We start from the raw sequence: 26,114 nt of genomic DNA, 5'->3' as shown, positions 1-26,114 counted from the left end.
ATCGGGTTCTTGGTCACCTCCCTGACCAAGGCCCTTCACCCCCAATTGCTCAGTTTGGCCGGGCAGCCAGCTCTATGAAGAGTCTTAGTGGTTCCAAATTTCTTCCATTTAAGAATGATGGAGGCCACTGTGTTCTTGGCGACAGATTTTGTCCTACAATGTGTGTCTTCACACAGCTAGGCCTAGGCTATTGATGGATTCAAGACAAGGTCGTTTTTATTGTTCTCAAATTCTCAGTTTGTCAGTCAATGTAGCCTGGCAATTCAATCATTTTTGCGGTATTAAAAAAGATTCTGCCATTGTCTCCAGACATGTAAAATGACGTATAATTGCATGAAATGCGTTTATAAAAGGCCAACATTTTCCCGGACCGTAGGCTAATAAAAATGTTCCCCATGTTTGCAACTTCTGTAAGTGCCTCTACTCTATGTTCTATGCAACTACTCAAATGTGATGATATGCATGCAATGCTTTATTATAAAGGTGATTTTGTTTTCTCATGCGTTCCGGTACCTCAGCACTCCCGAGGTCACCGCCCTCTCACGTTCACTTTTTGTTCCGGCACCTCCCGATTTACAAATTAAGCACTGGGGATACTCGCACACACACACACACACACACACACACACACACACACACACACACACACACACACACACACACACACACACACACACACACACACACACACACACACACACACACACACACAGTGTTTTTAACATACAGTGTTTTCAACGTACATTTTTGACACATTTTGACATACATGATTACATTGTGCATGTTCATTTTTTACAGTAATTATTGGAATAGTATTTTTATTGGAATTTCACAATTTTCTCCCACATTAAGAGATACAGATAAAGATAAAATAAGAATAACAAAAAACTAAAATTAAATTAACAGACAGACAGAAATTAAACACACATTTTTAAATAAAGGAATTATGTGAAATACATGGAACATACAGTGTAATCCTGAGACATTCTTAGAAAATCCTTGCAGCATAATAGCTGATAAATCAGGTTCTAGGTAAATAAAAGAATGTCCCCAAACTTTGTAGAACTTGTCTATTTTAGAATGTAATGTACAAGTCAAATATTCAAATGGAACCCATTCAAATATTATCTTACTCCAATTTTAATAGAAGAGACCTTGTCACTAATCAACTGTAAGAGGATGTTTTCCTCGCTGCGAAGGTAAGGATGTTATAAAGCCTCCTCTTACCCACAGAAGTAACATGCCTACTAGGGAGACCTAACAGTAAAGAAACTGGGTCCAATTCTAGGTCGGCCCTAGGATTTCTTGAAGAACATTAGACCAGTACCTTTGTACTTTGGAACATGACCATAAACAATGTGTTAGGGTGCCTGTATCAGTTTTACATTTGAGACACTGAGGAGAAGAGGAAGAGCATGCTAAAAGCATGTCTGTGATTCAGGGATCTATGCAATCTGTGTATTATTCTTAATTGGATTGCTCTAGTACGATTACAGATCTTGTTTTTGCATATCGCCAAATGTCCTCCCACGTCACCTCGTCAATAGTAGCAGACAATTCTTTCTCCCACACTTGCTTGACCCCCTGTGTGTTAACAGTAGAAAATGACCTTAAAACATCATAAAATACACTCACAGACATTTTCCTTTTTAAGAAAAAAAACATTATTTCAATGACAGATACATCAGGGTTGCCAATCAAGGTGGTGCTCTTCAAAATATAATGTCCGACTTGTAGAAAGCAGAAAAAGTCCTGTTTTGGGAGTCACTGTTTCTCATCTGCTCAAATTACAATAACATCTTATCAGTGAATAAATTATTTTGTCTGCCTAAACCCTTATTAAACCAAATGTTAAAGCCAGCATCCAGCAATCCTGGTCCAAAATCTGGGTTGTTAAGAATCAGGGTAAGAGCAGAGGTTAGTTTGGACCTTCCCAAAAAATGTTGAACTGACCTCCATGCTTTGAGTGTATTAAGTGTGATGGGATTATTGCAGAAATCTTTTACAGATTTGAAGCTTCTGAAAAATAAAAGATTATGCAAGTTTTTTTTTGTTGAAAAATAAGTCTTAATATCCAGTCAGAAATATAACTTAAGTGGGCATACCATTGATAAAAGCTCATATTGGGCAGATCCAAGTCCCCTAGAACTTAACCAGCCTTTTAAATATCTTATTACCTTATTGGAAAGTAAGACAGGCATCATTTGGATTGGGTAAAGTAGTCTAGGTAAAATATTCATTTTCAAGAGGGATATTCTACCCAATAATGAAATCGGAAGAGAGTTCCAGCACTCCAGATCCTGTCTTATTGTGTCAAATAATGGAACAAAATTGGCTTTGTACATTTGCTAGAATTTGGGAGTTACGAAAATACCCAGATACATTAAACCTGAGGGAGACCATTTTAAAAGGAAAGGGGGGAGCGGTAGTAGGTACAAAGCTAAAACTACCAAGTGGCATAGCCTCTGATTTAGTTAATCTTGTAGCCTGGGAATACACTGAATAATTCAATAATATTAACAAGAGATGTAATTGAAGTCTCAGGGCTAGAGATGAATATCAAAACATCATCAGCATACAAGCTTATTTTATGATGACCGTCACCAATGAGCAGACCCTATATAGCGTGCGTTACTCTGATGGCCTCGGCCAGCGAGCGCAAATAGGAGAGGGGACAAAAGACAGCCCTGTCTAGTACCTCTGTGTGTGGAGAAGCTATTTGACCTTAGCCCATTAGTAAGGACATCAGCCTGAGGGTCATCATATAAAACCTTAACACATTCTATAAAGTTGTCACCTAGACTAAATTTAGTCAGTGCAAAGAATAGGTAAGACCATTCCACACGGTCAAATGATTTTTCAGCATCTACGGAGAGCACAAGACCATCCACAACACTTCGTTGATAGGTTTGAATAACATTAAGAACTTGAATAACATTAAGAAGCCGCCTGACGTTATTTCCCTTAACGAAGCCTCTTTGGTCCCCTTTCACAATTAGTGGCAATAAGTCCTCTCGTCATGCAGCAAGGATTTTAGATAGCAATTTTCTATCCACGTTCAGAAGGGCAATAGGTCTGTACGAGGAACAACTTTTGAGAATAAGTGATATGTTAGTTTCCCTCAGAGTTGGATCAAGGATCAGGCCATGGAACTCCTTATAGAACTCACTACAAAACCTGTCTGGTCCTGGTGCCCTGCCATTTTGGGGCAGCAGGTGGTTAGAGCGTTGGTAACCTAGTAACTGAAAGGTTGCATGATCAAATCCCCAAGGTAAAAATCTGTTGTTCTGCCCCTGAAAGAGGCAGTTAAACCACTGTTCCTAGGCTGTTATTGAAAATAATCTTACTGAAAATAAGAATTTGTCCTCAACTAACTAACTGACTTAGTTAAAGAAGGATACATTTAAAAAATATATATTTTTTGCAGATTCTCAATTGCAAACATGAATTCTACCTTGGAAATAAGGGCATTGAGGAGAGAGCTCTGTTCTTCGGAAATAGTAGGGAGCTCAATCTTAGAAAATAAGTCCTGCATTAGTTTGGGTGCATCATTTGTCAGTTCTGAGGCACAAAGATTTGCAAAACATTTCTTAAATTACTAATTTATCCATTTATTTTAATATAAATGGTTGCCATCAGAATCAGTAATAGTAACAATTGAATGGGAGTCTACTTTCTTTTTAGCTAGGCATGCCAAATATCTTCCTGGTTTATCGCCATGTTCATAAAGCTTTTGACAAATCTTATTTTCTTGTCAGCATCCTGTGTTAGGAGAGAGTCCAACGTTGAGCGCTGCTCAATGGGCCATAATTGATTATAGCCCAGTAGGCCAGACATGTGTCTCCTGACCCCTCCTGTCTCAGCCTCCAGTATTTATGCTGCAGTAGTTATGTGTCGGGGGGCTAGGGTCAGTTTGTTATATCTGGAGTACTTCTCCTGTCCTATTCGGTGTCCTGTGTGAATCTAAGTGTGCGTTCTCTAATTCTCTCCTTCTCTCTTTCTCTCTCTCGGAGGACCTGAGCCCTAGGACCATGCCCCAGGACTACCTGACATGATGACTCCTTGCTGTCCCCAGTCCACCTGGCTGTGCTGCTGCTCCAGTTTCAACTGTTCTGCCTTATTATTATTCGACCATGCTGATCATTTATGAACATTTGAACATCTTGGCCATGTTCTGTTATAATCTCCACCCGGCACAGCCAGAAGAGGACTGGCCATCCCACATATGCTCTCTCTAATTCTCTCTTTCTTTCTCTCTCTCGGAGGACCTGAGCCCTAGGACCATGCCCCAGGAATACCTGACATGATGACTCCTTGCTGTCCCCAGTCCACCTGACTGTGCTGCTGCTCCAGTTTCAACTATTCTGCCTTATTATTATTCGACCATGCTGGTCATTTATGAACATTTGAACATCTTGACCATGTTTTGTTATAATCTCCACCCGGCACAGCCAGAAGAGGACTGGCCACCCCACATAGCCTGGTTCCTCTCTAGGTTTCTTCCTAGGTTTTGGCCTTTCTAGGGAGTTTTTCCTAGCCACCGTGCTTCTACACCTGCATTGCTTGCTGTTTGGGGTTTTATGCTGGGTTTCTGTACAGCACTTTGAGATATCAGCTGATGTACGAAGGGCTATATAAAATAAATTTGATTGATTGATATTCCTACGTTCAAGGAGCTTTCCATTTTGATTGGGTTATTTTGCCTAAAAACATTTAGGCCTACCTATAGATTTTTTTTTTAAAGAACTATGCATCTCTGCCCAGCCTAGCAAGAGGGCCAAACGGGTGTTAAGCATCCCCAGTGGCTCTGCAAGTGTGGAGAGGATATTCTCCGCTGCTGGCCTGCTCTCCAGGCACCATCGCATGAGTCTGGGGCCACAGACTTACCAAACTCATATTTCAAAAAATAATTTCTTAACTTAAGGATCTGACCATTTTATTCAATTTTCGCCTAAAATGACATACCCAAATCTAACTGCCTGTAGCTCAGGACCTTAAGCAAGGATATGCATATTATTGATACCATTTGAAGGAAACACTTTGAAGTTTGTGGAAATGTGAAATTAATGTTGGAGACGAATTAGATCTGGCAAAAGATAATACAAATAAAAAAACGTGTTTTTGTCTCTTTTTTTTTGTTCCATCATCAAGCTCTGTCAGGTTGGATGGGGAGCGTTGCTGCACAGTTATTTCAGGTCTCTTCAAAGATGTTCGACTGGGTTCAAGTCCAGGCTCTGGCTGGCCCACTCAAGGACATTCAGAGACTTATTCCCAAAGCACTCCTGTGTTGTCTTGGCCGTGTGCTTAGGGTCGTTGTCCTATTGGAAGGTGAATCTAAGCCCCAGTCTGAGGTCCTTAGCACTCTGGAGCAGGTTTTAATTTACTGAGGAGTGGCTTCCGTCTGGCCACTCTACCATAAAGACCTGATTGGTGGAGTGCGTCAGAGATGGTTGTCCTTTATGAAGGTTCTCCCATCTCCACAGAGGAACTCTGGAGCTCTGTCAGAGTGACGATCAGGTTCTTAGTCACCTCCCTGACCAAGGCCTTTCTCCCCCGATTGCTCAGTTTGCCTGGGTGGCCAGCTCTAGGAAGAGTCTTGGTGGTTCCAAACTTCTTTAATTTAAGAATGATGGAGACCACTGTGTTCTTGGGGATCTTCAATGCTGCAGACAATTTTTGTTGCCCTTCCCCAGATCGGTGCCTCGACACAATCCTGTCTCTGAGCTCTTCGTATAATTCCTTCGACCTCATGGCTTGGATTTTGCTCTGACATGCACTGTCAACTGTGGGACTTTATATAGACAGGTGTGTGCCTTTCCAAATCATGTCCAATCAATTGAATTTACCACGGGTGGACTCCAATCAAGTTGTAGAAACATCTCAAGGATGATCAATGGGAAACAGGATGCCCCTAAGGTCAATTTCAAGTCTCCTAGCAAAGGGTCTGAATACTTATGTAAATAAGGCATTTCATTTTTTTATTTTATGAATTTGTAAACATTTCTAAAAACGTGTTTTCCCTTTGTCATTATGGGTTATTCTGTGTAGATTGCTGAAGATTTATTTAATCCATTTTAGAATAAGGCTGTAACGTAACAAAATGTAGAAAAAGTCAAGGGGTCGGAATACTTTCTGAAGGCACAGATCTCACAGATCTCAGTCTGAGCTATGATGGCAGTTACTGTAGCAATAAAAATAATACAAATAATGTTACTGAACAAGAGCACTTGAGAACTCACATCACTGCTTCATGACCAGACTTGAGTGAAGTTATCCAATGCTGCAAAGCCGCAGCGTAAAGTTATTTACCCGAGAGAGTCAATAAACGCAGCAGCCTTTTCCGGTGTGTAAAGCTTCTAGGGGCCTCCCGGGTGGCGCAGTGGTTAAGGGCGCTGTACTGCAGCGCCAGCTGTGGCTTCAGAGTCCCTGGGTTCGCGCCCAGGCTCTGTCGTAAACGGCCGCGACCGGGAGGTCGTCGTTTAGCGTCGTCCGGGTTAGGGAGGGATTGGTCGGTAGGGATCTCCTTGTCTCATCGCGCACCAGCGACTCCTGTGGCGGGCCGGGCGCAGTGCGCGCTAGCCAAGGTTGCCAGGTGCACGGTGTAGCCTCCGACACATTGGACATTGGATGGCTGTGTTAAGAAGCAGAGGCTGGTTGGGTTGTGTATCGGAGGACGCATGACATTCAGCCTTCGTCTCTCCCGAGCCCGTACGGGAGTTGTAGCAATGAGACAAGATAGTAGCTACTACAACAATTGGATACCACGGAAATTGGGGAGAAAAAAAGTGGTCAAATTCAGCTTGTTGACCATAATCTGACGCCTTCGTACAACCGCCGTGGAGTAGTCTTTGAAGAATGTGCTGGTGTGCTGAATATCATCAGATTCAGCACCAAGGAATCCTTTCCTCAAAGAATTTAACTGAGCTTCCAGGAAACCCACCACACGGATATCCTCAATTATCCAGGTCATCAATGTGCTCCGCCATTTCATGCACCTGTTTCTCAAGTGTCTTTATCTTAGTGTCCATTGGTGTAGTTGAAGTTTCCACAGTAGCAATTCTTCCTTCATCAACCTTCTGTAGTTTGGCTGAATGGCCTGTTATTGCTTCTAAGCCCATTCCTATCTTGACATCGATCACTTTAGTAATGTTATCAGTCATCTTTTGGATCACTAGATCCATTGTGCCTGGATCAGCAATGGTTTTGGTCTAGTTCTTAGTAGTTCTGCTTGGCATGCTGTCGGAAACTTTTGAGAAATAGCCATCAAGAGTCATTGTAGGGTAAATTATTTAGCAAATTCTACCACTTTTTCAAGCTAAGAAATAAATATAAAGAGAAAAATTGACATTGAGTGTCCCTGTGTAATTTTTCCACAACAATTTGGCGTCAACGAACAGCATGATTGATTCTGCCTGCGGAGCTTTCCAGTGGGGGTCTGCGAGGAAAACTGGTGGCACATTTTATGAAGCATGGAGGAAATTCCTGTCTGACCAAAAGAGGACGAGGACCCGTCCAGACCAGACTCTTACTGTGATCTGCCCAGGAGGAGTCACATCATCCACGAACAATTGAGGGACGGCAACTGATTTCAGTAAATCAATTTAAATGAATCTGTGTAAAAAGAAAATCAAGGTGAGGAATGCATAAAAAGGTACCCACAGTCTTATAGAGAGAAGACCATTCACTAGTTTAATGAGAAGACTAGAGCGAGCGCGTAACGGTACCATGGAAAGCCCCGCTGACAGCTGTCTGTAGGCATTTACAAGAAATGTCTGTGGTCTGCAGCCATAAAAAATAACACTAGGTAGTTGAGTACAGCGTGTTATTTATGTGCATAGCAAGTTGAAGTGTACCTATGATGAAAATTACAGGCCTCTCTCATCTTAAGTGGGAGAACTTGCACAATTGGTGGCTGACTAAATACTTTTTTGCCCCACTGTATGTATATACTGTACCATATACCATCTATTGCACTTTGCCTATGCCACTCGGGCATCGCTCATCCATATATTTATATGTGCATATTCTTTGTCCATCCCTTTAGATTTGTGTGTATTAGGTAGTTGTTGGGGAATTGTTAAATTACTTGTTAGATATTACTGCATGGTCGGAACTAGAAGCACAAGCATTTCGCTACACTCGCATTAACATCTGCTAACCATGTGTATGTGACCAATAACATTTGATTTGAAATGTTTCTAAAACCTTATTTTATATTCTGATAACATGCCAACCATGTTCTGTGTATATTTGGTGGTGTAAGGGTTTTCTTGTGGTGAAGTAGAGGCGGACCAAAAAGCAGCGTGATCATATTGATTCATGTTTAATAACAAAAAGGATAAACACGAACACTACAAAAACAACAAACGTGGAAAACCAAAAACAGCCCTGTCTGGTGCAAAACACAGAGACAGGAACAATCACCCACAAACACACAGTGAAACCCTGGCTACCTAAGTATGATTCTCAATCAGAGACAACTAATGACACCTGCCTCTGATTGAGAACCATACTAGGCCGAAACATAGAAATACCCCAAAACATAGAAAAACAAACATAGACTGCCCACCCAACTCACGCCCTGACCATACTAAATAAATACAAAACAAAGGAAATACAGGTCAGAACGTGACAGGTGGGACGTTAGGGGAATATTCTCCTAACCCACAGAAAACTGGACACATGAATGTTCTTACAATCTTCCTATGAAACGTGTTTATAACATTAATATCTTAAGTTCTGAGAAATTGTAACCACGTTTTGGGTAAGTTCTATTTGACATTAAGGGAATGGTCTCTTGGAAACATTCCTTGCACATCACAGGAACATTCCTCTGAAAACGTTAGTTAATGACCTAATGAAACCTAAAGGGAACGTTCTCTAAAGTTGTGGGAATGTTCGTTTTTAGCTGGGTAAGCACTGAATGGTTGGTGAAGCTGACACGGATGTTCTAAAACATGTGGGATTTTTACACTTGTTTTGGAATACTAGTTGTTCCTGCCAAAACCAGCACCTGGACTTCTAGACGCACTGCTGTACACAGGGTTTTCTCTTTATTTGTCCCACTGAATAAGGGTGTTGTTTGTACAGCCTCTGCCAATCCATCTGTCATCTGAGACACACATGAGTACACCTACAACTTGATATCTAGCAATATCCCTGGATCGCTTTCTAAAATTGTGATGTCATATAGCAACTGGCTGAGGTGAGAGGTCAGGGTCAGATAATTGATTCCATTCCATTATGTCCTGCCATCAAGTGCCGGACATTATTCACTGTGGTAGAGGAAGGATGGAGGATGGAAGAGGACAAGCATTTCCATGGTAATAAGATGGTATACATTCGCCAGGATAGCCCACTACAACACATTACAAAATTGAGTACAGTAATTGTACATAAAGGTTAAGTGCCATGTTGTGTGATGGAAGCAGGTGTATACAGTAAGAGGCATATAAATGTCAGTGGATAAGTGACGGGGGCATTGAAGTTTGCATTATGGTTACTGTACACAAGCACAGAACATGAAAGGAAATTGTTAAATGCTGAGAATGATCTTAGCTCATGATTGATAATCAAGGATGTTCATGGGAGAGAATGTATAGTTTTACATGATTTGGGAGAGGATGACATTGCTAATCCAGATATAGCCCCCACATTAATTGGAAATGATTGGCACCATTCCAGAAAATATTTTCAAAAATGTAAATAAGAATGCCAAGAATGTATTGATTTAAAGAATGTGTACTCGTGGAACATGATTTGAGAGAGAATGGCATTGCTGCTAATCCAGATTCCCGCCGAACTACCCTAACGTTATATTAAATGAAAATCATTGACACCATTCCTAAAAACAGACTCACAGAATATATCTTCAAAAATAAAATCAGTATTAGTAGCAGTGAAAGTCTAGATAGGTTTGGAGCACAATTCTGATCATCATACTGTGTACAATCGTTGTTGTTGTTGTTGCTGTTGTCATTTGTCTGGGTTTGAGAAAGCAGACATGGGGCAGGAGAGGGATAAAGAAAAACGGAGATGGAGTGTAATGGTAAGGGCTGGCTGTGAGGATTACAGCTAAATGTAACAGGCATAATGAATGAAAAGACAGTGGCTACCAGAGGAGTGTGTTGGAATAAGCCTGTATGTTTTTGTAAATGCTCTCATTACCACAGCGATAATGATTCCCATTCGTTTTCCTGCTCTTTTCTAAATGCCTAAAGTGCAAACAGCTTTATCTTCCCATCCCCCTTTCCTTCTCCCCCCTCACTCTCTTTCTCTCCTTTCGCTTTCCTGTTTCCCTCTCTCATTGTTTCCCTTTCTCCCGCTACCTTTCTCTCTCTCTCTCTTGTTCTCCCCCTCTCTCCATCTCTCACTTCTTATGTCTCCTCTCCTCTCTCTGGCAAGCCCATGTTATTGTGAGTTTAGTTAAAGCTCTGTCTTTGCAGTCTCTTTCTCTCTCTCTCTCTCTCTCTCTCTCTCACTCGCTCTCTCACTCTCTCTCTGTGTGTTCCAGATAGCCACAGGGCTGCTGTAGAGAGGGAGAGGAGAAGAGAGGAGAGAGAGGCGGAGGGGAGGAAGGATGAAGGGAGGGAGGGGGATGGAGGAAGGGGTGGACGGTGAGTCAGCTCACTGCCTGTTTGTCAGCGTGGCATGGCCATCCTGAAAGCCAATGGCTTGTGCCATGAAAACCCTACCATCACGCACACTTGCAAAACACACTTGAGCTTTAATATGGTAAATTTTTCATGGCCGTATTTTATGTGGAGTAATCAGTCTGTCAGTGCTGGTCAGCGCCTTCATTCAATAGTAGTGACATCACAGAGGGAGTTTTTTCCACTGTGATCAATCCTCTAAGTAATCCAAAATAGTATGACTAATTTCTCTCACCCCTATTTCACATATTTTGTTCTCTGCATTGAATAGTGTTATTGGTCTCCTTGTTGTTCATTCTGTGAAAATGTTATTGTATTTCAAACCTGAAAGCAAGTGTATCGCAGTCTTGGGGTTCAGTAAGAATAAAGTAAGATGTCTGGGTGTAGTAATTGAGCAACAGTGAATTCATCGTCAATCAAGGAATAGTCTCAGCAAGCATCTGATGCTCACAGACATGGTCAATAGAAAACATTCTCTTCATATGCTAATGACATTTTCAAAGAATGTCTCCACAGAGTTATGAAAACGTTTCTGACCTATTCATGGAATGTATCTGGCATGATCATTCCTTGAATACGCAGATACAAATCTATTATAGAAATACCTATGAACATTCTGAGAACCAACAATTGTTAGCTGGATTGTACTGTATGTGTAACGTTCATCATTGGGAGAAAGAGAGGAGGACCAATGCGCAGCGTGGTAAATGTTCATAGCTTTTAATGACGTACTAGAGCACTGAACAAAACAATAATAACAAATGAACCGTTACATGAAAGACAAACACACTAAACAGGAAATAAGCACCCACAACTCAAAGGTCAAACCAGGCTACCTAAGTATGGTTCTCAATCAGGGACAACGATTGACAGCTGCCTCTAATTGAGAACCATACCAGGCCAAACACAGAAATCCCAAATCAAAGAAAAAAGAACATAGACAACCCACCCAACTCACGCCCTGACCATACTAAAACAAAGACATAACAAAAGAACTAAGGTCAGAACGTGACAGTATGTATCTTTGCCTTTCTGTCCCTATGATGTTTTGGCGGATAAAGAATATGGGTTTAGGGAAGGGAGTGGCCGTGTGGGGCTTGGGTGCGTGTGGGGGATGGGAGGGTGTGGGGCATGGCTGGGACCAAACTTGATTCCCATCTCAAATCACGCACAGAGTGCCCATCACAACAACGTTATATAAATATGATTTGTTTCAGGGCATGTAAATATCCACGCGAGTTGATGGTTCAGCTGGCAAGGACGGAAGGGACTGGGGCAAAAAAGCACCAGCAACATTAAACGGGGTAAGTCAAGGGTACGTGAATCTGCTCCTTGGGCATAATGCCTTAATGAATCAAATAAAGTGGACAGCTAGGTGAACCAATGGTCTTTGTTAATGTGATGTTATGGAGAGACAGGTGGACCAATGATGACATTATGATTGAAAGATACCAGGAGATCGGTGTAACAGTGATGTCTTCATGAATTCAATGGTGTCGCCTGTTGATATTGATATAAGCCTGATGCAATGTTGTGAGCTGGAGTGATAATCTCATGACTATGAAATGCGGAGGATGTCTTTATAATTTGGAAGCTATAGATAGGCAGATAAGGGGCCATGTCTATATAGTGTCTCAGAGTAGGAGTGCTCATCTAGGATCAGGTTCTCGCTGTCCATGTAATCCTATTCATTGTGATAAAAAAGGAAAACATTTACCTGAATCAGCACTCCTACTCTGAGACGCTTGATACATATGGCCCTAGGTGATAATATTATCATTAATCAAAGGTTATTGATGGACCAAGGCATGACATACCCTTCATGCCAACAACATATTTTTAGTAACCAAGGAAATGTACTTATAGGCCAGGTATAATAGCACACAACAGCGGGAGGGAGTTTTCCTTTATGATCATAATGAATAAGATTATGTGGACAGGGTAGACCTGATCCTAGATCAGCAATCCTACTCTGAGACACTTTGTGAATACAGGCCCAGGCCAGGTTGATGCACAGTGACACAGCATGTCCATCTCTCCGTCTCAGGTTGACAGTGTCAACAGGGAGTCACCCCCATCACTGGAGGGTGGCCTGCTAATGAGCATGAATATTTGATACCACCTGATGAGGTGGCTAGTTGTGTTTGTCGAAGGTAAATGGCAAACGCCAGAGAGGCTGGGCCATCATCTGTTGAGACACTTAACCTGAGAAATCGATGAGGAGACAGAGGAGAGAATAGACTACATTCTCAGAAAAAAAATAGTTCTATATGGCACCATTTGTCCCTATAAGGCACGGGTGGGCAATTCCAGTCCTCGAGGGCCTGATTGGTGTCACAGTTTTGCCCCAGCTAACACACCTGACTCCAATAATCACCTAATCATGATCTTCAGTTCAGAATGTAATTTCATTAATCAGCTGTGTTTGCTAGGGATGGAGAAAAAGTGTGACATCAATCAGGCCCTCGAGGACTGGAGCTGCCCACCCCTGCTATAGAGGAGCCCTTTACAAAAAGATTCCCCTACAGAATAATTTAAGATCAGATAGAACTATTTATGGTTCTAAATAGCACCCTTTAACAGGCTCTACAGATGTCACTCTTGTGTTGCTGAGAAATGCAAACTTTTGGTTTAGGCTTCTAAAGTTTGCAATTTCCACTTTTGAAATGTCACACTTGATTTGCCCTAACAAAAAAATGTATCAAACACTACAAAAATATCCATTAATTATAATCCATATACTACATTTCCTGTTGCTGCAGGGTGTTTCCCTGCTGTGGCCAACTGCCTCAAAATAAGATCCTACATCTGTATTTGGAACCCAGGTTCAATTTGGAACTCAAAAGGCTTCTATCTGACCTGAAAAGGGTTCTATCTGGAGCCTATTTTCACAGGGTTCTCCTGCAGGGACAAATGGTGCTACATATCACTCTTTTTTTCTGGGACTGTACTAGAGAAACTCTTATAGAGGAGTGATATAGTTGTTGTAGTGGTATTGTATGTGATTAATGTTGTGCGCTTCCAAATACTCTGCTTGTTCCCTCAATGGCTTTCAATGAGAAACATTTGGAAATGGAATTGGAATTCTAGTTTACTTCCTGAATTGAAAAAATAACTGGCATTCAAGTGTTTATCAAGTTGAATATAACCTAGCTATAGAATGGGCTGATGCATGGAAATGTCATACTGTAACAATATCAAAGCCAAAGAGTAGTCTTTGTGAATAGCTTACACAGAATCATCATGACAAAAGCTGCAAAGGCAAATGTAAAAAATGTAGGTTCTCAATTAACCATGTGGTTTAAAGAGATAAGAGAATGCCTAAAATATTCATTTTATTTTCATCACCTTTTTCCCCATTCTATTGTTCTTTCCCCACGGTACTATTCTTCTACCTTACTGTCCATCTCTCTCCCCCCTTTTCTCTGAAGCCCTTTTGTATATTTCCCCTCCCCTCCCCCATTCTCTTTCTCCATCTCTTATCATCTCTACTTTATGATCTTGCTCTCGCCCTGGTCCATATAATTTGGGATGTACCATATAAATGAGACGCACACACACACACTCTCACGCATGCATTCACACACTGGCACACACTCGCACACAAACACACACGTACACACACATATTTTGACATGTGCATAATTCCAGAGTTACTACTGCTCCAGAAACACCAGACGGGGACATGATTTACACCATTCCTCTCTGACTAGACCAGTGTGAAAAAAAACAGCATATATTTATTCATGCACAAGGTGATCAGATTCTTCCACCCATATGATAATGACCACTTTCTGTATCGTTTCTATTTAGAGAACTAATACACAGGTATATAGAATAATGTGTAGGAAGACAAAGGGTGGAGTGAGTACAATCTTCATGGTATGAGCTTCAGCTAAAACCATGGGATTGCATGTGGGAGTTGTCCATCTTGACAATCCACTGTGGGCACTATAGGTTCCATGAGCATGTCTCTCCAGTGATGTTGGATGAATGTCAGACTCTGCCTGCAGTCCAATGCCTTACACATCAGCCCTTTCCAACCAGCAGAGCCTGGGTCCATACACGTGCACCACCACCACCACTTCACTGCAAATAACATAGAGCTATAGCCAGCTGTTTCAAGGATGTTCTTACAACTATACTTGCTACACTTTCAAAACATGTTCTCATCTAGGATAAGAGACTCCTCGACCTCCCATTTGAAACCCCCTTCCTAAGCTTTTCTTTATCTGCAGTCTTTCAACTAATGAGAACATTTTACCCATTTAATATACATGTACAGTTAGAAGTTTGAAAGGATTATCATTCCCCAGTGCAGCGGTGGAATAATACACTGTATGTAGATTTGTGATAAGGTTAGGGCACTATACCCCTAGCTACAGGGTTTCTGCAGACTCCACAGTCCTCTCTTCATCTCTCTTATTCTCCTGCACAGTAAGTCCCCATCACGACACTCCTATAAATCAACTCCACACAATGTTGTCATTTCCGTTCTATCAATGGATCCACGTGCCTCCTTTCAAAGGACACCACCAAGGCTAATTAAAAGTATTCAGGGGTTCTGTCTCATTTGATTCCCTCAGTGGATGCTTATATCATGGGACATGGTGCTGCAACAGAGACTGTTTCTATCTATAATATTACAGCCCAAGGCTCGCTTACTGGGAGACGTAGCTCAGGCTTTTTTTTTTGTTGCTTTTAAACAAACAAATAGTCAAATAATTCTAACAAAACATATTTTAATTTCATTCACTCAAGTATACAAGAAAAGTATTTGGTTGAGAAAAATACATTTTCCACAATCACTAATAGACTTTTAAGGGTTGTTTTTGCATGTGTTTCTTGCCAATGTTTCAAATATTTTGCACAGACAAGAATCTTTGTTGATTAGTTGTGATTCGATGTCATGATAAATGGGCAAATGTCATTAAATGCATTACCCCATGATGCACTTTACTACTGTATTTCAATGTATCTACTGTATGTCCTACTGTATTCAATCTGATGGATGTCCTATTGTCATCGTTGGTCCTTCACACTTCTTTTGACGTTATTTGTGTTTTCCTTTCTGCCTGTGATGAAGTCACAGGATCTTCCCACTGGGTAAGAGAAGTTTTTAAAAAATCAACTAACTTTTAACCTAAATCCAATGACATGGTGACATTTTTTGTTGATTTCATGTAAATTCATGTTTGTTGATAACTAAACCAAATGTAACACAAAACTAGACAATGAAATGATGTCTGTGCCCAGTGGGTTAGCTGACACACAGTAGTGTCAGGTTCAGACTGACAGTGAATCAAATCATAACAATCAGATTATTATTGAAAGCACTTCTGCTCTACCCATGTTATCTGCAACATGACACACGAAAAGGCCTCTGAGATATCCGGGTATGCACAGGAGGTATGCACAGGAGTTAGCTAGCATTATCCATCTCTATTTATCAGTGGAGGCTGCTGAGAGGAGGACCATGTGTTTGATGTATTTGATACCATTCCACTAATTCCGCTCCAGCCATTACAACGAGCCCGTCCTCACCAATTAAGGTGCCAACAACCTCCTGTGCTATTTATGCAAACTATGTAAAAAAAATCTATGTTTGTACACTTAGGCCTACAGGTTATTGTTCCTTGTTTAAAATTCTGAGCAATAAATATTAAAGCAATTGTTTTCTTCATAGTGTCTTACACTACTTGTTATATAGCTACAGTATTAATCTTTATCTGCTTCTTGGTGGTGGAACCACTGCCTGTTTTAACCTGAAAAGATCTGCATTGGCACAATATATAAAACAACATGTATGTATTTATGTACAGTATGTATGTATTTACAGTACCAGTCAAAAGTTTGGACTCATTCAAGGGTTTTTTAAATTTTTAAAACTATTTTCTAAATTGTAGAATAATAGTGAAGACATCAACATTATGAAATAACACATATGGAATCATGTACTAACCAAAAAAGTGTTAAACAAATCAAAATATATTTTATTTTTGAGATTCTTCAAAGTAGCCACTCTTTGTCGTGATGACAGCTTTGCACACTCTTGGTATTCTCTCAACCAGCTTCACCTGGAATGCTTTCCCAACAGTCCTGAAGGAGTTTCCACATATGCTGAGCACTTGGTGGCTGATTTTCCTTCACTTCATGCGTTCCAACTCATCCCAAACCATCTCAATTGGGTTGAGGTCAGGTGATTGTGGAGGCCAGGTCATCTGATGCAGCACTCCATCACTCTCTTTCTTGGTTAAATAGCCCTTACACAGCCTGGAGGTGTGTTGGGTCATTGTCCTGTTGAAAAACAAATGATAGTCCCACTAAGCCCAAACCAGATGGGATGGCATACCGCTGTAGAATGCTGTGGTAGCCATGCTGGTAAAGTGGGCCTTGAATTATAAATAAATCACTGACAGTGTCACCAGCAAAGCACCCCCACACCATCACACCTCCTCCTCCATGCTTCATGGTGGGAATTACGCATGCGGAGATCATCCGTCTCACAAAGACACAACGGTTGGAACCAAAAATCTCAAATTTGGACTCATTAGACCAAAGGACAGATTTCCACTAATCTAATGTCCATTGCTCATGTTTCTTGGCCCAAGCAAGTATTTTCTTCGTATTGGTGTCCTTTAGTAGTGGTTTCTTTTCAGCATTTCGACCATGAAGGCCTGATTCACGCAGTCTCCTCTGAACAGTTAATATTGAGATGTGTCTGTTAGTTGAACACTGTGAAGCATTTATTTGGGCTGCAATTTCTGAGGCTGGTAACTCTGATGAATTTATCCTCTGCAACAGAGGTAACTCTGGGTCTTCCTTTCCTGTGGCGGTCCTCATGAGAGCCAGTTTCATCATAGAGCTTGATGGTTTTTGAGACTGCACTTGAAGAAACTTTCAAAGGTCTTGACATTTTCCGGATTGAGTGAGTTTCAAATCTTAAGGTAATGATGGACTGTCATTTCTCTTTGCTTATTTGATCTGTTCTTGCCATAATATGGACTTTGTTGTTTACCAAATAGGGCTATCTTCTGTATACCACCCTTACCTTGTCACAACACAAATTATTGTCTGAAATGTATTAAGAAGCAAATAAATTCCACAAATGATCTTTTAACAAGGCACAGCTGTTAATTTAAATGCATTCCAGGTGACTACCTCATTAAGCTAGTTGAGAGAATGCCAAGAGTGTGCAAATCTGCCATCAAGGCAAAGGGTGGCTACTTTGAAGAATTTAAAATATAAAATATATTTAGATTTGGTTAACACTTTTTTGGTTACTACATGATTTTATATGTGTTATTTCATAGTTGTGATGTCTTCAACATTATTCTACAATGTAGAAAATAATAAAAATAAATAAGAACCCTGGAAAGAGTAAGTGTGTACAAACCTTTGACAGGTACTGCATGTACTGCATGTATGGAACAATATGTGTATGGAACAATGTATGGAACCAAATACGAACAACTATTTTGAAAAAAAATGTGCTGTCTATTGAAAACTGTCCCTCAAACAGGATAACAATACAATAATGTTTAATATTGGCACAGCACTGATAGCCATCCATGATGTAAATTCTCTATAACACTTTGTGAAAGTTTGACCCATTGGAGACATTTCCAGATTTGATGTTTCATGAGTTGCTTCATGAAACCAAACTTGTGGCACCCTAATGGGGTCACAATTGCAGAGCTTAAATTTAACTGGAGCTGTTAGTCACTGAAGGAAAACCCTGCTTATGCTCCTCAATGGGAGGAAGCTGTATCACTGTCTGTTTGGGCTGCAGCGGGAACATGAGGATGCAGAAACATGTCAACAAAATTTTAGTTAAAAGCTTTGTATCAGCATTGGTTATTCTGGATTCCAGGAGAACGTAACAGTCTGCATGGAGCCAATGTATCTCTTATGGGGTCTTTGGAGACAAAGGTTGACTTTATCTATTGTAGAAAAGTTTGGTATTTGCCCTGATCAAAGACATGCTTGTTTTCCTTAGCCCATACGGTGATACCTGAGCTTCCCTGCAGTATGGGCTTATGTATAGACCTGAAATACATGTGAAGAACCAACTTTGAAGCCTTGAAGGGACTTACAGGCATATCCCTGGAAACAATGGGGAGACGATAGGTAACCAACAGGGGCCTAGGGAACTGTAGCCTAGACGTGGATAGATAGGTGAAGGACAGGAAAGCCTACCTGTTCGGGGCCCTGGAAGCAGATTCGGCACTGCGGTGAGCGCATGCCACTGTCCAAGCTGCTTGTGAGCGATACAGTGTCCAGGCTCGCTTGGAGCTTCGCATTCTTCTCCTCGAATGCCAGGCTCCGCGGCCGGGGATTGGTGCCATAGTATTCTTCTTCGTCGTCCCGGGTAGAGCAGTCGAAGGGTGGCCACCCGCAGCCTCCTACCCCGAGCCCTCGCATGCTGCTTGTTCGCCTGTCTGGGTTTGTGTCAGAATCGGTCCCCCGTCTTAAGCCAGACCGCATCAAAACCAGCACTTTCAGTTCATTGAAAAACATACGGATCCGGTACTTTAACATCATGAACTAGCCCACATAGGCAAAATGGGGCTGTAGGGTGAAATAGAAGGTATCAATAAATTGAGTTGTATAAATCAGGCATTTCTTATGCACGATTTGAGAGCCAAAATGGGCTTTGTAAGTAGCCTATTATTATTACAAAGTGCAAACCTATTTGGTTCAAATCGCCTTCTCTAGCTATGGGCTATACTATCAAAACAAAAATATCAGAGGTTTCTATAAAAAGCATGACTGCCGACCAAAATATATTGGTCAACGGAAATCAAAATATTACAATGTAAATAGATTGTATCACTCCTTGTTACATTTTCTCTGTTACCATGTGTAGCCGATAGACAATGCGGAAGTTTTTCATGGATGGGCAGTTTCTTTTGGGATTCAACGGATGCCGATACAACAATTCCCGATAGCTTTCAGTGTGAGCGATGAGCACAACCAAACAGCAATAGGATCAAACTGAATCCCCTCATGAACATTTTCGATCCAGTCACTTACGGCACAATGGCAAAGCTTGCGTTTAACGGGAGCTGTCCAAGGTTCTGAAAGAAAATTATATCGCAAGCTGAGAGGGAGCAAGATAGAGTGGAGCGGGTAGCGTTGAAGGCTCAGGGATAATATACAATGTTATTAAAAAACAGATGTCGCTATGTCATCAGTAATTCCACTGAGTCATTTTTGGGTGTTGCTTTCATCTGTTTAGTCCGTACAAAAAAGGCCAGTTGACAACCATCTCTTTTGTTTGTCCCTCAATGGCATGCTAGACTTCAGAACACCGTATTTTTCTCTTCCCCTGTTTCCTCACTGTTTTTTTTCTGGCTGATAGATAGAGAATATGTCCCACACGGTTCCCTCTCCACATAAGTCCGAGAGCCACTTCACTATCCAACGTGTTCGCATTTTAAACAGGATAGGACGAGACACCAAAAACCTGTAGAAGAACACACATCCCTTTGCCATTGAAATTCCATGCTGTTTTTTGTTCTTCCTGCAGCGACTCCTGCAAAACACACACCAGGAAGAACAGAGATGCCAGGGAATAACTCCCCAGAGTATGGGAACGAAGCAAACCGATTACATCGCCATGCCAGATCAACTTTGCCACCAAATAACGGGTTCGTTTACTACCAATAACTAATTACGTTCATTCAACAACAATAAAACGCTATTTTACGTGGCATTGTATACATACTCGCTTCTGTCAGCAGTGCCTCCATCGAAATTGATTTGGTGGGCGGACAAACAGAGGATCCTGCCATAAAAATGCATGCTAGCCTAATTGAAACACATATGTGTTTTTTTGTATCGTTGTTGTCACCTCGTTTTCCTATGATTATTCCTTCCTCAGTCTATCCGCGAAGGAAAAAAATATCTGCCGTATGGCTGCGCATTGGCAGAAGCCGCTATCCGAGGTTCTGATTTTCATGTGACGTTGCGGCCACGTGCTAGTCAGTGTATCCCGGGAAATCTAAACGGTGTATGTAATGTCAAAGGACAGGGACTGATATTAGTAGTCTGCCACTTCCATGGGGTGAACCTTCTCTCAAATGTCTCTCTCTTGTTACATATGCCTGTGCATAGTTTATTCAACGTTCTCTCAAACAAGTCTAGGCCTATCATCTAAACAGATACTAGGCTCTTGGCTTACATGAATGTTGTAATAATACACATTGCTTCACTGGCTACCCAACCACTGTTGTGTTCTTTCATGAAGTTCAGCCATGTGTTATTTAATGACACAAAGAAAATGATGAACGAATTTCAAAGAACTTGGCCAAGCAGCATCCAACGACTGAATAGATTAACCATGCCATAACTAGATTAGAGTTGAATCACAGGGATATGAAAACATTAGTCACAGAGATATGAAAGCAAGGATGTGAGGAGGGTAAAGCCTCTGTGTATTGTGAGCGCTCTCATTCGGGGCCGGACCCCCGCCGAGAGGCACCCCGGATCGAACTCTCAAGGGGGCGGATGCTCTCTGTCGGCTCCACATGCAGCAGCCTATATGGAACCGAACCCACGTGTACACAGATTTAAACTCAATAATAAATTAGCAGAAAAATAAAGCAGTTTAGTGATTCCTCTGTAAGGCACAAAACTACCAAACTCGCCTACGGAAACAGGAAAAAAACAAACAAGTATTTAAGCACATTATTTTATTTTAAGAAAATTAAAATAATAATTCATATAAAATATGCAAGCATTTCCATGGTCACGTGACAAGAAAAACAATTTTGCTTAGCAAAAGATATGTTTAGGGAATCAAACAATTATCCATCAGAGATTTTTGTTAGGCCATTTTGTGTATTTCCTCTTCCATTTATTCACCCAGTGCTTTTAGAAGCTCCTAGTCCACCTGGGGGCATCCGGTTAACGGACGCTGTCCTTGGTTCTGAAATGAAGACCATTAAATTCTAACATTCGGTAGCAAGGTCCCTCCTGGGCCTGAGGGACCAAAGTTGACAAAACTGTACAAAAAACATTCCCCTTTACCAATAGGAAAACGCAACCAAAATAAACAAAACATGTAATACTAAAACCAATTGGATAGAGGAGTAGGCTACCCCTGTGTCCTGACCCAATGTCTTACCTGGCCTCTGATACTGGTTTTGATTGCTATCAAATCAACCTGCTGGCAGTTTTAAACTACGTCATTTTTAATCCTCATCTTCCCACTGCAACAGTCGACAGGTCGTCATTGTTGTAAAACAGAATGGGTTCTTAATCAAACTCATGATAAAGGGCAAACTGTGTGGAGGCCAACATTAAAATGGATCTCTCCAGTATATGGATGCACCCAGCTTCAAAACATTGTGTGTCATGATCACTAATGTGCCTACTTTTTAAACTTCAATAACTCAGCTTTATACTCAGCGTTACAATATAACACAAACTTTTCAGTGACTTCAAGTATTTTCACACTCTCCCATCCACTAAATGTATTAATCAATTAAACAGATGAAACAAGAGTGTTAAAGATAATTGTAACCAGTACAGTTCATTATATGCAGACATATTAGTGCTGAAATTAGATCATTTGTGTGGAGGACAAGAGCCAAGAGAGGACAGGGAGACCCAGAAGTAGAGAGAAAAATAGATTTAGGTTTAGAGTCTACAATGGAAAATTGACAACCACTGTCTGTATGAGTGTTAAAAAAAATCAACAACCGATAGGTAGGCCTACATCACATTTCATACTATCTATTTAAGAACATGAAGTTTAAATAAGCTCAGTCAGTTGACATCAACAGGCTAACTGTTGACTACAACATCAATGCACTGACTGTGGATAAGAGCGTCTGCTAAATATAAATGTCAAATGTAATGTCCTTTGAAAAGGCCAGTGGATTGTCCAGGCAGGCTAACTCTGAGATTCTGTCAGTGGGAGAGACACCACTACAGCACACAATGTTAGCTAAGTAATTGGGAGATAACTACCGTGGGAGAAAGCAGAAACAACAAAAGGAAGAAAGATGATAGTGTAAAATTCAAAGGAAGAGATTAACAAAGATAGTGTAAAATTTAAAGGAACAGATGGACAAAGAGAGAGGGTGAAAGAGGGTGGTGGTTATGTCATAGAGACATTAGTAATATTGGCTATTGGTCAAGAACAAAGCAACACCATTATGTCTCATAGGTTATCTGCAAAGGGCTGAGCAGCTTTGTGACCATCAGTCTGAATAATAACACACACCAGCACACTAGAAGACTACAGACACTCACAAAAAAACACTGACAAGATACAGACACAGGTACACAAAACAGACACTTAGACACTCAAACCAACACACACAGACACACACAGACTCAGACACAGACAGACACACACACACACACACACACACACACACACACACACACCGCCCTGGCTGAGTACAGTCTGTCTACACTCAGCCACGTCACCCACACGAAATGCACACAGATTGTACTGGCAAGGCAGCGTGTTCAAAGTACAAAGAAAACTCTCTCAGTTCAGCTGTCTAGCTTGTTTACCAGAAATACTACATTCACCAAGACTTATCTTCCCTGGCCCTGAACTTCTCACCCAATTATCCTCTTCCCATTATTGTGGGTCCTTATAAATCAATGATCAGCCTGACTACTCTTTGTCATTTGCTGTGGTTTAGATATATTACCATCAGAAACAAACAAATAGAGTGGAATAATAAACTCTAAAAGTGAAAATGATACAAAATAGGATACAGAATGACTTAGAAGAGTACTTAAAAGTAGGCATTACTGGATAATCTTGGTCCCTCAAACAAACTGACTGGAGATCGTTCTACTCTCTGGTCTAGTAGTTTACAGGCTGCAGGCTGCCCAGGCCCTGTTAGCTCTCTGGTGGACAGATGGTCATCCCAACTCAGTGGTGCTACCGCAACTGTTATTGCAGCCAGCCACTCTGAGTGAAATATACCCTGGCATATGGGACAGCATGGTGGGGAGGGTCCTGGCAGAGGGCCCACTGGAGGCCCAGCAGACAGGATAGGGCCCTGTGCTCGTTTGCCTGAGAGCATCCAACTTCACCATGGTGTTGGCAACTTACTAAGACAAGAGCTTCCCTCCTTCAGAATGTTATCGTTATAGGTGTTCAGACCCAACTGGGTCATGATGAAGTATATAATAGGATCATTAAGAAGCCCGGTTAACTTAAGTACAAATAGAACAGCATTGAAGGTATTAGAGAAATGTTTTTGTGCCAAGCTAGCACATTTAGTTCCTTGGGAGTTGTGGGAACGTAGGCTTTTGGTTTCCCATTGGTTCTGGGAACAAAGCCATATGTTTCCTAAATGTTAAAACGCAAACGTTTTTTAAACGTTCTGAGAATGGAAGTGAATATTTTTCCTGTTCTGGGAACATACATTTTTAAGTTGCTAATGAGGTTCTCAGAATGTTTTACTATGGTTCCCTGAATGTTTTCCTGGGGTTTTAATAATGTTTTGAGAGTGGAAATTCTAGTTTATTTGAAGATAATTAAATAACGTTCTGAGAACATGTTTCAATAAGACTTTTAACAACACTGCTAGCTTAACTGTTTTGAACTCCAAGCACAGAAAGACATTTATTTCCCTAAGCATTAATCATGCAAACACATTTATTTTTTATTGTGGCACGGCATCAGTGAGAGGTAAACCTATGATCTTCTGTTCTCAATCCATGGAATTAGTCCACTGAGCCACCAGGAAGGATCTAGTATGCCATGTTTTTTTAAAACTCAAACAAAGCTGTTCATTTCAGTCTACTCAAACATACCCCATTTAAAAGGAAACGAGCACTCATTAAGATCCGGTGTAGTTAATTAGTGGCCATGGCCAACACACCTGAACACTCTTAACAATATAGAGGATAGAGAGAGTTTTGTTGATGCAGAGAACGGAACGTACAGTGTCTTCACAAAGTATTCACACGGTGAATCACACCCCTTGACTTTTTCCAAATGTTGTTGTGTTACAGCCTGAATTTAAAATGGATTAAATTGAGATTTTGTGTCACTGGCCTACACACAATACCACATAATGTTAAAGTTGAATTATGGTTTTGGACATTTTTACAAATTAATAAAAAATGAAAAGCTGAAATGTCTTGAGTTAAGAAGTATTCAACCCCTTTGCTTAACAAGTCACATAGTAAGTTGCATGGACTCACTTCGTGTGCAATAATAGGTGTTTAACATTATTTTTGAATGACTTCCTCATCTCTATACCCCACACATACAATTACCTGTAAGGTCATTTCAACACAGATTCAACCACAAAGATTAGGGATGTTTTCCAATGCCTCGCAAAGAAGGGCACCTATTGGTAGACGGGCAAAAACAAACAAAGAGACATAGAGTATCCCCTTGAGCATGGTGAAGTTATTAATGACAATTTGTATGGTGTATCAATACACCCAGTCACTACAAAGATAGATGCGTCCTTCCTAACTCAGTTGATGAAGAGGAAGGAAACAGCTCAGGGATTTCACCATGAGGCAAATGGTGACTTTAAAACAGTTACAAAGTATAATGACTGTGATAGGAGAACTTTGAGGATGGATCAACAACATTGTAGTTACTCCATAATACTAATCTAAATTACATAGTGAAAAAAGGAAGACTGTTCAGAATAAAATATTCCAAAACATGCATCCTGTTTGCAATAAGGCACTAGTAGTAGAACTGCAAAAAATGTGGCTAAGAAATTAACTGTCCTGACTACAAAGTGTTATGTTTGGGGCAAATCCAACACAACACATCACTGAGTATGTGTATGGTGGTGGCTGCATCATGTTATCGGTATGCTTGTCATCGGCAAGGACTAGGGAGTTTTTTAGGAAAAAAATACATGGAATAGAGCTAAGCACAGGTCAAATCCTAGAGGAAAACCTGGTTCAGTCTGCTTTTGAACAGACACTGTGTCACGTCCTGACCTTGGGTGTGGCTAAGTCAGGCAGGAGACCTGAGCCAACTCCCCGTGCTTACCGTGGAGAGAGGTGGACCGGGAAGGCACCGTGTTATGCTGCGAGGCGCACAGTGTCCCCAGTGCACAGGCATAGCCCGGTGCGCTACATCGCAGCGCCTCGTATCGGCCGGGCTAGAGTGGGCATCGAGCCAGGAGAAATGAGGCCGGCTCAGCGCATCTGGTCTCCAGTGCGTCTCCTCGGCCCGGGGTATATGGCACCGGCCCGGGGTATATGGCACCAGCCCTACGCACGGTGTCCCCGGTTTGCCAGCACAGCCCAGTTCGGTCTGTTCCACCCCGCCGAACTTGCCGGGCTACGGGGAGTATCCAGCCAGGACAGGTTGAGCAGGCTCGGTGCTCGAGACCTCCAGTGCGCCTCCACGGTCCGGTCCATCCCGTGCCTCCTCCACGCACCAGGCCTCCGGTGGCAGTCCCATGCACCAGGCTGTCTCTCCGTCTCTCTGAGAATCATACTTAG

The 26,114-nt window shown here is 41.4% G+C and overlaps 2 protein-coding genes across 2 annotated transcripts in view; one reads left to right on the top strand and one right to left on the bottom strand.

The window, feature by feature from the left end:
* Positions 1–20,593, bottom strand: part of LOC110528219 (E3 ubiquitin-protein ligase MARCHF9) — a 31,631-nt gene extending 11,038 nt beyond the window's left edge. Inside the window, exon 1 of the mRNA XM_021610082.2 lies at positions 18,852–20,593. Within this exon, the coding sequence (XP_021465757.1) occupies positions 18,852–19,196 (345 nt within the window). The 5' untranslated portion in view covers positions 19,197–20,593. The remainder of the gene's footprint in view (positions 1–18,851) is intronic.
* Positions 11,935–26,114, top strand: part of LOC110528217 (cyclin-dependent kinase 4) — a 32,695-nt gene continuing 18,515 nt past the window's right edge. Inside the window, exon 1 of the mRNA XM_036983811.1 lies at positions 11,935–11,956. The gene's annotated coding sequence lies outside the window, so the exon portion shown is untranslated. The remainder of the gene's footprint in view (positions 11,957–26,114) is intronic.

This window comes from Oncorhynchus mykiss, chromosome 7, assembly GCF_013265735.2.
Source record: "Oncorhynchus mykiss isolate Arlee chromosome 7, USDA_OmykA_1.1, whole genome shotgun sequence".
Taxonomy (NCBI): Eukaryota; Metazoa; Chordata; class Actinopteri; order Salmoniformes; family Salmonidae; genus Oncorhynchus; species Oncorhynchus mykiss.
This window is presented reverse-complemented; position numbering and strand designations above follow the sequence as displayed.